Source organism: Salvelinus namaycush, chromosome 36, assembly GCF_016432855.1.
Source record: "Salvelinus namaycush isolate Seneca chromosome 36, SaNama_1.0, whole genome shotgun sequence".
In the NCBI taxonomy this organism is placed as follows: domain Eukaryota; kingdom Metazoa; phylum Chordata; class Actinopteri; order Salmoniformes; family Salmonidae; genus Salvelinus; species Salvelinus namaycush.
The window spans coordinates 9,047,648-9,065,523 of record NC_052342.1 but is presented as its reverse complement, the minus strand read 5'-3'; the positions used below and the strand labels follow the sequence as shown (position 1 = coordinate 9,065,523).

The 17,876-nt window shown below is 42.5% G+C and overlaps 1 protein-coding gene across 1 annotated transcript; it reads left to right on the top strand.

Moving 5' to 3' along the window:
- Window positions 1-2,432: 2,432 nt before the first annotated feature.
- LOC120030580 (zinc finger protein 239-like) lies at window positions 2,433-17,310 on the top strand. The gene is made up of 8 exons (XM_038976003.1): window positions 2,433-2,720; window positions 3,081-3,283; window positions 3,609-3,710; window positions 3,824-3,919; window positions 7,251-7,361; window positions 7,568-7,688; window positions 8,493-8,807; window positions 16,298-17,310. Exons 1-8 carry the CDS (start codon window positions 2,699-2,701, stop codon window positions 17,308-17,310), a joined length of 1,983 nt encoding a protein of 660 aa, XP_038831931.1. The 5' UTR covers window positions 2,433-2,698.
- Window positions 17,311-17,876: the final 566 nt, after the last annotated feature.

Here is a 17,876-nt window from a genome sequence, read left to right as displayed (position 1 = left end):
GCGGGTGAAGAAGGTGTTTAGCTTGTCCGGAAGCAAGACGTCGGTGTCCACGCCATGGCTGGTTTTCCTTTTGTAGTTCGTGATTGCTGTAGACCCTGCCACATACGTCTCATGTCTGAGCCGTTGAATTGCGACTCCACTGTTTCTCTATGCTGACGTTTTGCCTGTTTGATTCCCTTGCGGAGGGAATGACAACACTGTTTGTATTCTGCCATATTTCCCATCACCTTGCCATGGTTAAATGCAGTGGTTCGCGCTTTCAGTTTTGCGCGAATGCTGCCATCTATCCACAATGCACATGATAAAAATGGCAACAATTATTACACTCCCAGAACCCCCATTCCCACCCTTTGTTGTATTGGGCCTAAATCTAGTCCAAATGACATTTAAGAGAAAGGTAGATATCATGACCTTGAAGCCTTATGGAAAGTTGGGTCACAGAGCAAAATACAATAGGTTTCAACCAGTTCCGGTGCGTGGGTAAAATCACTGGAGAAAGCCAAGCCCGAAAAATAAGCCATATTACAACCTATGTGTTGTGATAATTGCATTGTTTGCTCTATAACCTGTTAGTTAATATGCATTGCCTCCATGATATATAGGCCTAAGTCCGAGACAATAAGAAGACACAGTGGCAGAATAAATTCAACCACACCTTTGTTTCATCACAAAACAAAAGAGTAACATCTGTCCGGTGGAGTCCAGTTGCATGGTCAATCAAGTTAATGTTTTTCGGACTACTAAACAACTATTGATTTAGAACACCGGAGAGTTACTGCAAATTGCAAAGAAAACAGGAGCTGCCTCCACTATTCCAGCACCATTTCAAGTACAACTTCTTCACCAAATCACCTATGCTTAAGTCTAATACAGTGACAACTAAAAGATCCCAAAAACAATTTAGTCCAATCAACGTAAGCTAAATATCATGTGGCTGTCCATGGTACTCATTTCTGTGTGTGTGTGTGTGTGTGTGTGTGTGTGTGTGTGTGTGTGTGTGTGTGTGTGTGTGTGTGTGTGTGTGTGTGTGTGTGTGTGTGTGTGTGTGTGTGTGTGTGTGTGTGTGTGTGTGTGTGTGTGTGTGTAAAGAACATGTTGACTCACCCTACTTGTAGAGAAACGCCAATGCCACCCTCCTCTCATGTTGCCGAAAAGGTCTATGACTCTGTCATAAAGTACACGCTTTTAGTTTTTGTTGTCCTAGGCTACCTGGCTAAAATGCTTGCTCGCTAGCCTAACTTCCTTTCGTGGGCAACGATGAGCCAGCTAGTTAACATTAGCCTACTGCATCTAGCTACATATTGAACTTCCATCATCTCAGGGCAGGGGCACAATGTATGAATTTATGGTTGGATCAGAATTAGCATTATAATCATTGGCCAGTACGGAGAATGAAGTAAAACCACAAGTCCAAATCCCTATCTCACTTCCATGGCTAATTTAGGAAAGGCCAATTTTAGCAAGCTAGTTAGCCACTGGAGGAAAACAACACAACGAGACGCAACAATTCAAGTTTTTTTCTGTCAATGGCATTTGACTTTTGATGTGATGTGATTGGTGTGAAGCCAATTCCAAACTGTCTTCCCTTGACACTTTTTTTGGGGGTGCTAGGACCATTCATTTGGTCTCCCGTTTTATCAAGGGAGGCAAAATTACCCCTTGTTTCAATGCTATGGGCGGCAACAATATCATACTCTTTTTGACCAGACAGCATCAGATAGATGGGCTACACATACAGAGACAGAGGGGCGCTGTTTCGCTCACTCGCTTTCTCCAGTGAGATACATTCCGCCTCTTGCAAATTGATGGACAATTATGAAACAGAGAGAGGAAATATTAATTATTTTTGCGTGTTATAATTGTGATTCTTATAACTATTGCAATAGATTTTGATTATTAGCCATACAGTTTCAGTTAATTAAAAGGGTTTTAGTATCTTACATTTTCTTCATCCATATTTGTGTTGAATTGCTCATGCGACTTTCTGTGGTTGGATGTAAATAGATTACGATGAACGGTTGGAAACCAAACTCGTCCTGGACATATTAACACGTCATGTATGTTGTACATGGAATCACAAAGGTGTGTGATCTTTTGATGAGGCCCCCAAAAATGCTACCTATTCTATATCGCCCCCTCAATAACACAGTTGTGCCCTAAGCATCTATCTAAACGAATGTTTTGCTGGTGTTAAAAATAACATAAATGACAAACAAATATCCACAAACCTAACTTCACACGATAAAAGCGAGGCAAGAAGCTAAAGAGAGGAAGTCACGATTAACAATTGAGACGTAGAGACGTTTTTAATTTGATAGGTTTCTGCCTCCCTCCAGTGGTTTACTTTAAATGATACACCTTGTTGGGGTCACTGGAGCTAATGGGAGGCTCTGCTGCATAACACGTGACTCACATAATGCGGAAGAAATTGAGCGTGTTGAAGAAAGGCTGCAGAGACTCGTTTGAAAACATTTCTGGTTGCAGAAAAAAAGTATTTGCTAGTTAAATGGTTGTGACAAGCTGAGCCTAGTAGTTAAGAAAATAGTAAAACCATGTCTTAGGGAGACACATTGTTTACTCGCCAGGCCAGCTGTCGATGATGTTTTGCTGGCAATGAATAGTTAGCTAGCGAACATTTAAAATCACCCTTTGCCGTACCTGCTAGCTAATTGGAAAGTTTCCCCAAGTGAATGGGGAAATGGACCCTACAACATTTTCAGGTTTGTAGAATTGTTATGTTAATGGTTTTTATTGTCTGTAACGTCGACAAGCCTGACCCTGCCACTCTTGTAAGCTAACGGCTGGACAAATACCAATAGTTAGCTAAAATGTGCAAGGACTGGCAGCCCATTTTTGATCTTGTTTCACTAATTGGTGTTTTGACCAATCAGATGAGTTCTGCAAATATGTGGTTGGTCAAAAGATCAGAATTGGGCTGCCTGTCTAAACGCTGCCCATGAAACTTGACACTCACACTGTACTTTCAAACATATAGCCATTTTTTTTTACAGACTCAAATGCCACATGAAAACAGTGGAGAGTACTAACATGAGCTGTCTAACTTCCTCCTCTGGTGACAGGTCCCCATCTCCCTCTATCCTCCCTGCGTCTCCTGGTGCCACCACTACGTCTGATGTCTGCATCCATGTGGCAAGTGGCTCAGCAGCGTAACGTGATGCAGTATGGGAAGCTGGAGGAGTTTGTGACTCTGGTGACAGAGATGGTTCCGGAGCTCCTGACGCTCAAGCAGAGGGTCCAACTCATCCTGGGACTGAGAGCGAGGGTGAGACCGGTGGAAGTGCTGAGAGTTAGGAATGGTGTACGCTGTAGGAGTCAGGAGAATAACATTTGAAAAAGTCTACCACTTAAGTATGATGAAAGGGGTTACCTAGTCATTTGCACGACTGAATGTATTCAACCGAAATGTGTCTTCCGCATTTAACCTAACCCCTCTGAATCAGAGACAAGGGATGCTGACAGAAGATCGCTCTCATCACAATTTACTCAACTTCTGTTCACTCATGATCAGTTACATATTTGACTGTTTGTTTCCTCAGTATATAAATTGTTCAGGCAACTCTTATTAATGCATACATCTTCTGTGTCAGCTGGTTCTTGAATTGTGTCGTGATGTGGAGTCTAGCCCAGCTGGCTACAAAATCATCCAGCCCCACCTGGACAGAATCCATTCATGCACAACACATAAAGGGGTAAGTAACCTGTAATATGTGTAAAACACACCAGTCTGGTAATGGCAAGTCTGCTTTACCTAGTTCTCATTGTAGATGGTTACAGTTGTTTTGTGTGTGATTTACATATTCAGAGCAAAGACACAGAAGTGGAGGCCTCAAAGGATAACTTTGTGGATCTGGTCCAAACTCTGCTAGAAGACTCAATGAAGAGGGAACACTTTTTTCAGGTGAGATATCTAACATCTTGATGTCATAAATCCCTCTTTCAAATCAAAGTTTATTTGTCACGTGCACCGAAAACGAGTGTAGACCTTATAGTGAAATGCTTACTTACAGGCTCTAACCAACGGTGCAAAAAAGGTATTAGGTGAACAATAGGTAAGTAAAGAAATAGTGAAAAATAACAGTAGCGAGGCTACATACAGGCACCGGTTAGTCGGACTGATTGAGGTAGTATGTACATGAATGTATAGTTAAAGCGACTATGCATATATGATAAACAGAGAGTAGCAGCAGCGTAAAAGAGGGGTTGGGGGGCACACAGTGCAAATAGTCCGGGTAGCCATTTGATTACCTGTTCAGGAGTCTTATGGCTTAGGGGTAAAAACTGTTGAGAAGCCTTTTTGTCCTTGACTTGGCACTCCGGTACCTCTTGCCATGCGGTAGTAGAGAGAAAAGTCTATGACTGGGGTGGCTGGGGTCTTTGACAATTTTTAGGGCCTTCCTCTGACACCGCCTGTTGTAGAGGTCCTGGATGGCAGGCAGCTTAGCCCCAGTGATGTACTGGGCCGTACGCACTACCCTCTAGTGCCTTGCGGTTGGAGGCCGAGCAATTGCCGTACCAGGCAGTGATGCAACCAGTCAGGATGCTCTCGATGTTGCAGCTGTAGAACCTTTTGAGGATCTGTGGACCCATGCCAAATCTTTTTAGTTTCCTGAGGGGGAATAGGCTTTGTCGTGCCCTCTTCACGACTCTCTTGGTGTGTTTGGACCATGATAGTTTGTTGTTGATGTGGACACAAAGGAATTTGAAGCTCTCAACCTGCTCCACTACAGCCCGTCGATGAGAATGGGGGTGTGCTCGGTCCTCCTTTTCCTGTAGTCCACAATCATCTCCTTAGTCTTGGTTACGTTGAGGGATAGGTTGTTATTCTGGCATCACCCGGCCAGGTCTCTGACCTCCTTCCTATAGGCTGTCTTGTCGGTGATCAGGCCTACCACTGTTGTGTCGTCTGCAAACTTAATGATGGTGTTGGAGTTGTGCCTGGCCGTGCAGTCGTGGGTGAACAGGGAGTACAGGAGGGGACTGAGCACGCACCCCTGGGGGGCTCCAGTGTTGAGGATCAGCGTGGCAGATGTGTTGCTGCCTACCCTCACCACCTGGGGGCGGCCCGTCAGGAAATCCAGGATCCAGTTGCGGAGGGAGGTTTTTATCCCAGGATCCTTAGCTTAGTGATGAGCTTTGAGGGTACTATGATGTTGAACGCTGAGCTGTAGTCAATGAATAGCATTCTCACATAGGTGTTCCTTTTGTCCAGGTGGGAAAGGGCATTGTGGAGTGCAATATAGATTGCATCATCTGTGGACCTGTTTGGGCGGTATGCAAATTGGAGTGGGTCTAGGGTTTCTGGGATAATGGTGTTGATGTGAGCCATTACCAGCCTTTCAAAGCACTTCATGGCTATGGACGTGAGTGCTACGGGTCTGTTGTCATTTAGGCAGGTTGCCTTGGTGTTATTGGACACAGGGACTATGGTGGTCTGCTTGAAAAATGTTGGTATTACAGACTCAATCAGGGACATGTTGAAAATGTCAGTGAAGACACTTGCCAGTTGGTCAGCAAATGCCTGGAGCACACGTCCTGGTAATCCATCTGGCCCCGCAGCCTTGTTAATGTTGACCTGTTTAAAGGTCTTACGTCGGCTACGGAGAGCGTGATCATACAGTCGTCTGGAACAGCTGAAGCTCTCATGCATGCCTCAGTGTTGCTTGCCTCGAGCGAGCATAGAAGTGATTTAGCTCATCTGGTAGGCTTGTGTCACTGGGCAGCTCGTGGCTGTGCTTCCCTTTGTAGTCTGTAATAGTTTGCAAGCCCTGCCACATAAGACGAGTGTCGGAGCCGGTGTAGTACGATTCAATCTTAGCCCTGTATTGACGCTTTGCCTGTTTGATGGTTCGTCACAGGGCATAGCAGGAGTTCTTATAAGCTTCTGGATTAGTCCCTCACCTTGAAAGCGTGCGCCGAATAGCTTCTGGTTGGGGTATGTACGTACTGTCACTGTGGGGACGACGTCCTCGATGCACTTATTGATAAAGCCAGTGACTGATGTGGTGTACTCCTCAATGCCATTGGATGAATCCCAGAACATGTTCCAGTCTGCGATAGCAAAACAGTCCTGTAGTTTAGCATCTGCTTCATCTGACCACTTTTTTATAGACCGAGTCACTGGTGCTTCCTGCTTTAATTTTTTTCCTGTAAGCAGGAATCAGGAGGATAGAGTTGTGGTCGGATTTACCAAAACAGAGGGCGTGGGAGAGCTTTGTACGCGTCTCTGTGTGTGGAGTACAGGTGATGTAGAATTTTATTCCCTCCGGTTGCACATTTAACATGTTGATAGAAATTAGGTAGAACTGATTTAAGTTTCCCTGCATTAAAGTCTCCGGCCACTAGGAGCGCTGCCTCTGGGTGAGTGGTTTCCTGTTTGCTTATTTTCTTATACAGCTGACTGAGTGTGGTCTTAGTGCCAGCATCCGTCTGTGGTGGTAAATAAACAGCCACACAAAGTATAGCGGAAAACTCTCTAGGCAAGTAGTGTGGCCTGCAATATATCACAAGATACTCTACTTCAGGCAAGCAAAATCTAGAGACTTCCTTAGATTTTGTGCACCAGCTGTTGTTTACAAATATGCACAGACCGCCCCCCCTCGTCTTACCGGAGTGAGCTGTTCTATCTTGCCGGTGCAGTGTATATCCCGCTAGCTGAAAATCCATGTCGTCATTCAGCCACGATTCCGTGAAACAGGATACAGTTTATGATGTCCCGTTGGTAGGATATTTGTGATCGTACCTCGTCTAATTTATTGTCCAATGATTGCACGTTGGCAAGCAATATGGACGGTAACGGCAGCTTTCCCACTCGCCTTTTGCGGATCCTTACGAGGCATCCCGCTCTGTGCCCTCTATACCTGCGTCTCTTCCTCTTGCAAATAACTGGGATGTTGGCCTTGTCAGGTGTTCGGAGAATGTCCTGCTTGTTGAAGAAAAAATCTTCATCTAATCCGAAGTGAGTGATCGCTGTCCTGATATCCAGAAGCTCTTTTTTGCCGTAAGATACGATGGCAGAAACATTATGTACGAAATAAGTTTCAAAATCCACAAAATAAAACGCATAATAGCACAATTGATTGGGCGCCCGTAAAACTGCTGCCATTTCTTCCAGCGCCATTTTCTGTTCAAAGGACTAGTATGACTTCATGGCAAATATTGAATATCATTACATTTCTACATATGCCTTGGCTAAAACCACTTGACTCTCCCTTTCTATCTCTGTGTTAAAGGAGGTGTTCCCTGTACAGTACAGCACTAGGTATGACACAGCGCTGCAGATACTGGTGTGGCAGTTCTTTGACAGACTGGAGGAGATGATGCCAGTGCCCAGCTTTACTCAGGTACTGACTCCATCTCCATCCTATTAGATCATCTAAAACATGTTGACGTTCATTTGTACACTTGCTTAAAATGTAGGATTTATTGTAATTTTAAAGGACCCTATTCCATGAATAAATAAACAATGGGGTAGTGGCTAGGGGTCATGTGGGATTGGACTGCGCTTTTCTCTGTTTTTCAGACATGCTTATTCTTCTCTCCCTCTCAGACAGCATCCATTCTCAACCTGACCCCTACAGATCTGGAAGAGTGTCAGCAGTCTTTCTCTGATCCTGAGCATCTGAAGACACTGCTGCAGCATCATAGAAATCTGGGGCACCTAAAAAAAGGTTAGGATCCCTCAGGTGATCTATTTGAACTTGTTAACCTCTGGGTGAAATACCTGTGGGGGATTCTCCTGAAAGAGAATTTGGAGTTATTTGGATTCTCTCTCTCTGGTTAGGTTTCCATCCAATTGGCGACAGATTTTCATGCGAATATTAAAAAATCTGCATAAAGAAAGTGTTCCCACCAGTGGTGTTTTCACCAAACTGTGTTAATGCGGATATACAAGTCAGTGGGTGATGATGCAGTCACACACTATACTTTAGGTTTTCATGTACCGAATAAAAATCTAAAGTTCAATGTGTTTCCATCGCATTTTCAACATCACCGATAGTTTTGTCACAAATGTGCCAGCCAACAGCTCGCAGATGCAGTGCAGGTAGTCTAGTCTACATGAGAATATTATGCATAAGAGCAAGGAATATTTGTCTAATGGCAGCTTAGCATCGACCTTCATGTCACCACCTATATTTATTGGAAAGGAGCATCAAGCTCAGCACTGTGCATTTTCACCACCCTGTGAAGTTCATTTATTTCATCTGTAGCTTAATAAACTGCATGGTTTCCCGAGTTGTAGAAGGAAGACCACACATCACATGACAAAGTTTACTTCGATTTGGTGGTTACTATGTCAATATTTGTGCATCAAGACGTTTCTCCCATAATACATTTTCGTGCACCAAAAACTCCCACCATGTCAAACGAACAAATTATCTATGCATTTATAAAAAAAGAGCTGTCCTGATTTTACATTCCATATACGGTATGACTTGCATAAAAACTGGGTGTAAACGTGGTTTCTCTTCCAGATTTTTTGTTCTATGACTCTGATAACATCCTGTCCACGTTGTCCTTCCTCGCTCCCTCACTGAAGTCTAAGCATACCAAAAGAGGCATAGAAGAAGGCACGGTGAAGAACGAGAGCGATGTGAGGAGAAAGGGAGAGAAGGAAGAGGCTGAAGGACTGAAAGAACAGGAGTGTGGTGAGGGACAGCAAGAAGTCAGTGGGGAGGACGAAGACGCCAATGAGGGAAGTGATGGGGGCGCTGAAAGACTGGAAGAGGCTGGGGAATCCTCTGGGAACTCTGGGCAGCAGAAACAGCCATCATTAGTGGCCATCAATGGTAAGGAAATTCAGGGCGGAATACATTGCATACATCCATACACTGGCGAACTGAGTTGGTGAAGTTGATTACTTTGTCCAGTAGTAGAGTGGGGTCAGTAGTAGGGATGTTGCGGTGACCGTATTACCGCCACATTGGCGGTCACAAGTCATGAAGGCAGTCAAATTCCACGTGACCGCTTAGTTACGGTAATTAGGCTTCTCCAAGCTCTGATGCTGCTGCTGGTCATTAGTAGCCTACCTAACTTGCTATCTGCTTTTTACTCAGCACTCTATTGTCCCTCTAATCACCCTGACATCAATGCAAATGTAATCGAAAATCTAATTAAACAATTCATGAGCTCATGTTGCGCAACATTTCTATATGCTATGTAATTGCTCAAGAAAATAGAGTGATGGTCTCTACTAAAAAGAGGAGGATCCCATCAGCTTTCTATAGACTAGGCCTACTATTTTTATTTCTCCACTTTCCTAACATTAAGCAAATTGCATATATTTACAACAGGAGTATAGCCTACCTGGCTGGGATGAAAATTAACTACGCGAAAAGCATCCTCCAGTCACTATTTAAGTGCATAGATGACATGTGCTTTTTCGATACAGGTGCATGATAATGGTCCATTCTGAATCAAAACAAATTTCACACATATATTATTTAGTATATGTAAAGACAAGATTAAATCAAGAATATTCTGATGGGTGACAATATTAGCCTATCACTTGATGAATGAATGATGCCCAGCATAAGAAACAATGCCTTTTTTTTTTTGCGACTTTTTCGAATCACAGTTGTACACTTCATGTAGCTTAGCACATATGCCTATATGTTTTAATAAGGTTTGTATCACAACTAAAGTGGCCAAATAACTTAAAATTAAGCACATTAATCAGTTTTACAAGGGGTTAGAGCCTGACTGTCATACATAAGCAGCACGTGAGTTTCAAATTTGGGGAAGATAATTTTCACCATTTTAAAAATGCATATCTATAATAAAAGCAGTACATTGCATTTGCGGTCACTTTTGATAATGGTGTTTTCCTGTTAATGCAACATTTGCGCTTATAGCGTACTACCATGTGCACATTGCTGCGCTTATAATGTGAAGGATTTTTTTTTTTACCCCCTTCTCCCCAATTTCGTAGTATCCAATTGTTAGTCATTACTGTCTTGTCTCATAGCTACAACTCCCATACGGGCTCGGGAGAGACGAAGGTCGAGGGCCATGCGTCCTCTGAAACACAACCCAACCAAGCCGCACTGCTTCGTAACTTCTACTTCATCACAATCCGGGAGCACCCCCATCAGTAAAAAAGCTGACTAGCATAGCCTAGCATAGCGTCACAAGTAAATACTAGCATCTAAATATCATTAAATCACAAGTCCAAGACACCAGATGAAAGATACACATCTTGTGAATCCAGCCATCATTTCTGATTTTTAAAATGTTTTACAGGGAAGACACAATATGTATTTCTATTAGCTAACCACGATAGCAAAAGACACAACTTTTTTTTCCCACCATTTTTTTCCTGCATAGGTAGCTATCACAATTTCGACCAAATAAAGATATAAATAGTCACTAACCAAGAAACAACTTCATCAGATGACAGTCTGATAACATATTTATTGTATAGCATATGTTTTGTTAGAAAAATTTGCATATTTCAGGTATAAATCATAGTTTTACATTGCAGCCACCATCACAACTCTCACCAAAGCAACTAGAATAACTACAGAGACCAACGTGAATTACCTAAATACTCATCATAAAACATTTATGAAAAATATACAGCGTACAGCAAATGAAAGACAAAGATCTTGTGAATCCAGCCAATATTTCAGATTCTTTAAGTGTTTTACAGCAAAAACACAATATAGCATTATATTAGCTTACTACAATAGCCAACCACACAACAGCATTGATTCAAGCCAACAATAGTGATAATGAATAAACCAGCAAAAGATATTAATTTTTTCACTAACCTTCTCAAACTTCTTCAGAAGACAGTCCTATAACATCATATTACACAATACATATAGAGTTTGTTCGAAAATGTGCATATTTAGCGGCACAAATCGTGGTTATACAATGAGAATAGTAGCCAAGCTGCCAACAAAATGTCGGGAGAAATCTTAGGAGAGGCACCTAATCTAATCATTAACTAATCATAAACTTGACTAAAAAATACAGGTTGGACAGCAAATGAAAGATACATTAGTTTTTAATGCAACCGCTGTGTTAGATTTTTAAAATTAACGTTACTACGACATACAGCGTGCGTTAAAGCGAGACCGCACCGAAATTAATGGCGGAATAGTAGTTTTACATTTTTCAACAGAACAACGAATTAACATCATAAATACTTCTTACTTTTTGATGAGCTCCCATCAGAATCTTGGGCAAGTTGTCCTTTGTCCAGAGGAATCGTTGCTCGGTTGTAGATTGTCGCCTTCAACTTTGGAATTAGCAGTAAACATTAGCCATGTGGCGAAGACGTGTCCAACTCACTATAACGCAGCACTAAGAAATATCCGAAAATCGCTATAAACTGATATAACTCGGTTTAAAATAACAACATTATGATGTCTTTAACACCTATATCGAATAAAATCAGAGCCGGATATATCTAAGGCCTATAACGGGAGCTTTCCAGAACGCCATCCTGAGGTCTGTCTTGCGTCATGGCGAATGTTGAAAAGACTGCACCCCACGTTCCAAGCCCATTTATATGGCCTCAGATCTGCCTAGCAACTCCATTCCAATTCTCACTATTTGCTGACATCTAGGGGAAGGCGTATGCAGTGCATCTCGACCAATAGAAGACATGCAAATGAATAAACTGACCCCAGAACAGCCTGCCTGATTTCAGATTTCTCACTTCCTCACAGGAAAATTGCTCCAACTTGAGTTCTGTTTTACTCACAGATATAATTCAAACGGTTTTAGAAACTAGAGAGTGTTTTCTATCCAATAGTAATAATAATATGCATATTGTACGAGCAAGAATTGAGTACGAGGCAGTTTAATTTGGGAACGAAATGTTTACAAAGTGAAAACAGCACCCCCTATTGAGAAAAGGTTAACCTCTCTGGGATATGTGGGACGCTAGCGTCCCGCATGGCCAACATCCAGTGACAATGCAGAGCGCCAAATTCAAATAAATAACTATAAAAATTTAACTTTCATGAAATCACACATGCAATACACCAAATTAAAGTTACACGTGTTGTGAATCCAGCCAATGTGTCAGATTTCAAAAAGGCTTTACAACGAAAGCACACCAAACGATTATGTTAGTTCATTACATAGCCACAGAAAAACAGCCATTTTTCCAGCCAAAGAGAGGAGTCACAAAAAGCATAGAGCGAAAATTAATCACTAACCTTTGATCTTCATCAGATGACACTCATAGGACTTCATGTTACACAATACATGTATGTTTTGTTCGATAAAGTTCATATTTATATCCAAAAATCTGAGTTTACATTGGCGCGTTACGTTCAGTAATGTTTTGCTTCCAAAACATCCAGTGATTTTGCAGAGAGCCACATCAATTTACATAAATACTCATCATAAATGTTGATGAAAATACATGTGTTATGCATGGAACTTTAGATAAACTTCTCCTTAATGCAACCGCTGTCAGATTTCAAAAAAGCTTTACCGAAAAGCACACCATGCAATAATCTGAGTACAGCGCTCAGAGACCAAGCAAGCCAAAGGGATATCAGCCATGTTGTGGAGTCAACAAAGTCAGAAATAGCATTAAATATTCACTTAAATATTCACTGATCTTCATCAGAATGCACTCACAGGAATCCCAGTTCCACAAATGTTTGATTTGTTCGATAAAGTCCATTTATGTCCAAACACCACCTTTTGTTCGCGCGTTTAGTACACAATCCAAACTGACGACGCACTGGCAGGTCCAGGCAAAAGTTCAGACGAAAAGTCATATTACAGTTCGTAGAAACATGTCAAACTAAGTATAGAATCAATCTTTAATGACGTTTTTATCATAAATCTTCAATAATGTTCCAACCGGATAATTCCTTTGTCTTCAGAAATGCAATGGAACGCAAGCTACCAGTGATGAGAATGCGCGTGACCAGCTCGTGGCACTCTGCCAGACCTCTGACTCAATCCACTCTCATTCCCCCCTCCTTTTATAGTAGAAGCATCAAACAAGGTTCTAAAGATTGTTGACATCTAGTGGAAGCCTTAGGAAGTGCAATATGACCCCATTTCCACTGTATCTTGGATAGGCAAAGACTTGAAAACCTACAAACCTCAGATTTCCCACTTCCTGGTTGGATTTCTCAGGTTTTTGCCTGCCATATTGATTCTGTTATACTCACATATCATTCAAACAGTTTTAGAAACTGTGTTTTCTTTCCAAATCTACTAATATATGCATATTCTAGCTTTTAGGACAGAGTAGCAGGCAGTTTACTCTGGGCACCTTTTTATCCAAGCTACTCAATACGGGCCCCCCTGTCCCAAAGAAGTTAACACAGCGCGCATCCAACCCGGAAGCCAGCCGCACCAATGTGTCGGAGGAAACACCGTACGCCCAGCGACCTGGTCAGCGTGCACTGCGCCCGGCACGCCACAGGAGTCGCTAGTGCGTGATGAAACAAGGATATCCCTACCGGCCAAACCCTCCCTAACCCGGACGCCGCTAGGCCAATTGTGCGTCACCCCATGGACCTCCTGGTCACGGCCGGCTGCGACAGAGCCTGGGCTCGAACCCAGAGTCTCTGGTGGCACTGCGATGCACCCGGGAGGCCTAGTTTATCAACATTTTAAGCTAAGCGTTCTGATCTGTTGCGTCAGCCACATAGCGTAAAAGCGTTTTTTGATGCTAGTGGTTGTATTCATTTGGGGTCTATCGCATCCCACCACAGTCCCAGACTATGTTTGCAATACTTATTTCTCGCACAGAATAGGTTGACTTTTGTACTGTGGGGGATAGTAGATTGACATAGGCTAGTGCTTTTGCTGTTTGTTAGGCCTGCTCATCTTGATGGCTGACAAAGTAAATGTGGACAGTTCTTCCAATATCTTCAATATGCACCTCGGAATTGGATCAGGACGCACGCACTTGCGTTCCCGGTGTGTCTGTCTTCACTTGTAGCCTGTGAGAAAGACCTGATCATGTGATGGAGAGCCATGTGAGTGAGCGGTGATTCAGAGTGCTCCGCACTCTGGGAGAAGGGCACAATGGCCACTGGCCGCTAAAGGCATAGATTGTTTTAGGGTGCATTACGGCCACACAAAGGGGATGCCACTCTGAAATACGAGGCATTTTCAAGTGCTTATCAAATTGTGAATGAGACTGATCAAGTGTGTACAGCCTGCTCAAAAAACAAAGCCGAGCTCATGCCTTTCAAGCAACTTTTTTTCAAATCATCATTAGAGACGCATCATGCAGCCTTACAATGTATTACAAATCTAAACATATAGCCCAATGTTTGTAGAACAACTAAAGTTACATTAACTTGAAATTAAGCATATACAGTGGGGCAAAAAAGTATTTAGTCAGCCACCAATTGTGCAAGTTCTCCCACTTAAAAAGATGAGAGGCCTGTAATTTTCATCATAGGTACACTTCAACTATGACAGACAAAATGAGGAAAAAAATCCAGAAAATCACATTGTAGGATTTTTAATGAATTTATTTGCAAATTATGGTGGAAAATAAGTATTTGGTCACCTACAAACAAGCAAGATTTCTGGCTCTCACAGACCTGTAACTTCTTCTTTAAGAGGCTCCTCTGTCCTCCACTCGTTACCTGTATTAATGGCACCTGTTTGAACTTGTTATCAGTATAAAAGACACCTGTCCACAACCTCAAACAGTCACACTCCAAACTCCACTATGGCCAAGACCAAAGAGCTGTCAAAGGACACCAGAAACAAAATTGTAGACCTGTACCAGGCTGGGAAGACTGAATCTGCAATAGGTAAGCAGCTTGGTTTGAAGAAATCAACTGTGGGAGCAATTATTAGGAAATGGAAGACATACAAGACCACTGATAATCTCCCTCGATCTGGGGCTCCACGCAAGATCTCACCCCGTGGGGTCAAAATGATCACAAGAACGGTGAGCAAAAATCCCAGAACCACACGGGGGGACCTAGTGAATGACCTGCAGAGAGCTGGGACCAAAGTAACAAAGCCTACCATCAGTAACACACTACGCCGCCAGGGACTCAAATCCTGCAGTGCCAGACGTGTCCCCTTGCTTAAGCCAGTACATGTCCAGGCCCGTCTGAAGTTTGCTAGAGAGCATTTGGATGATCCAGAAGAAGATTGGGAGAATGTCATATGGTCAGATGAAACCAAAATATAACTTTTTGGTAAAAACTCAACTCGTCGTGTTTGGAGGACAAAGAATGCTGAGTTGCATCCAAAGAACACCATACCTACCGTGAAGCATGGGGGTGGAAACATCATGCTTTGGGGCTGTTTTTCTGCAAAGGGACCAGGACGACTGATCCGTGTAAAGGACAGAATGAATGGGGCCATGTATCGTGAGATTTTGAGTGAAAACCTCCTTCCTTCCAGGAGATCTGCATGGAGGAATGGGCCAAAATACCAGCAACAGTGTGTGTGAACCTTGTGAAGACTTACAGAAAACGTTTGACCTCTGTCATTGCCAACAAAGGGTATATAACAAAGTATTGAGATAAGTATTTGGTCAATAACAAAAGTTTATTTTCCACCATAATTTGCAAATAAATTCATTAAAAATCCTACAATGTGATTTTCTGGATTTTTTTTCTCATTTTGTCTGTCATAGTTGAAGTGTACCTATGATGAAAATTACAGGCCTCATCTTTTTAAGTGGGAGAACTTGCACAATTGGTGGCTGACTAAATACTTTTTTGCCCCACTGTAGGAGTACCTATTTTTTTGTTGGCCTCTCAACACAGAATAGTTGCATGTGCGCACTCCCTCAAATCGTTTGCAGAAAATATCCTTTCTATTTTATTCAGCTTTGTTCAATTGTATACTTTATACTATAAAATAATGCCATGGAATTCTAAGAAAATCTTGTCTACTAAATTAACTAGTGTAGCCCATAGCCATTTAACATAGCCACATCAGGACAACTCAGTATGCTATTCTGTTCTTCTGAAATAGATTACATTTTCTTCATATCATGTTTCTTTAGACCTGTCTAAAATAAATAATGGATTTATTGTGAAGGTGTAGGCTATATTACATGGATGAATTAGACTTTATTTACTAGACAATCATCGGCTGACAATTTTGTGACCGCCACAGCCGTAGTCGGTAGTCACTTATTTTAAACATTTCTTAATGCACAGCTCCACTAGTTTTGATCTATTTAGTGCACAGATTTCTGCATGAATAAACCTATATCTTTATATTATCGCCTCTTCGGCTACTGACAACAATCTGCAATGATACTTTGAACTCAGCAGCCCTTATTTCACCCTCCTGTGTTTTCTACCTGCAGGACAAGCTAAAGCCAAGCCCCCCCAGTCCCAGGGCTTTTCCTGCTCACAGTGCCAGTTCTCCAACAGGAGATGGCTCACCCTTCAGGAGCACATCAAGAAGAACCATCCAAAGGAGGACAGTGGGATCCTGGGCTCTGGAGAAGCTGGAGCTGAGAACAACGTCCTGCCTGTCAGTGAGACGGAAAGCTCCTCAGCCAAGAAGACCAGGAAGAACAAGTACATCTGCTCCCAGTGTGGGAAGGGTCACAAATGTTCATATGAGCTGAGACGACACGAAACCGTTCACTCTGAGGTGAAGCCCTTCCATTGTGACCAGTGTGAGAAGAGATACAAAACAAAGGTGGCTCTAAAACAGCACCATCGAGTTCACACTGGAGAAAGGCCATATGTTTGCTCACATTGTGGCAGAGGCTTTAGGTCTGCGGGAACTTTACAATCACATGTACGCACACACACCGGGGAGCGACCTTTTGTCTGTTCTATATGTGGGAAGGGATTTATTCAACATCAAATACTGATAGGTCACCTCCGGTGGCATAGAGGGGAGAAGCCGTTCTTATGTACCGTTTGTGGAAAGAGTTTTAGTACTTCAGGTGCCTTGTTGGTACACTCCCGAACACACACGGATGAACGCCCCAAAAGCTGTGAGCATTGTGGGAAGAGGTTTAGAAGATGTTACGATCTCACAATACATCGGCGGATCCACACTGGTGAGCGGCCGTTCTCCTGCACACAGTGCGACAAATGCTTCACGTCCCACAGCGACCTTAGCAGACACATGCGAATTCATACAGGAGAGAAACCTTACCAGTGTAGAATGTGCGATCGGAGATTCACTGAAAGCGGCAACCTGAAAGTACACCAGCGGGTTCATCGGGGAACAGCCACAAATGTACGAGTTTCAGTGTGTAATATCAGTACGGCCCACCACAAGTCACCAAGTGTGGCAAGAAAGAAGGAAAGAAAGAAAGACAATGTTCCACCACTCCTTGTTGGACAGGAGTTGCCGTAGCCACAGTGTGTTTTTTTTTTTTTTTTTTTTTTTTTTATAAATGTCACCTTTTTTTATTTATTTAACTAGGCAAGTCAGTTAAGAACAAATTCTTACTTACAATGACGGCCTACACCCTATGGGACTCCCAATCACGGCCGGCTGTGGTAGCACTGAGATGCAGTGTCTTTAGACCACTGCGCCACTCGGGAGCCCAGAGGGGAGAAACCGTATCCATGATCTAAGACCACACATTATATTGGAACTTTATGATTCCCGGGCCATTATAATAATTTTTATTTTAGAATAAGTTGACTTAAATCGTAATAACTTATTTCTCATAGTAGCAAGATAATTGGCTATTTTGTGATGGCGAGGCATTTAATGACGGCGTAATATGATTTTTATTTTAATGAGGTAATTGGTTACTTTGTTTCTCTAAGTGGTTTCTCTAGCTTTTTAACACCATATATTAGGTAATCGTACAAACATTCACTGTATTCTGCCCACTAACAGTCACTGAAATCAATCAGGGAAGGTCAAACATTTCACAACAGATTGATACAGGGGTACTGTTTTTGTGAAAT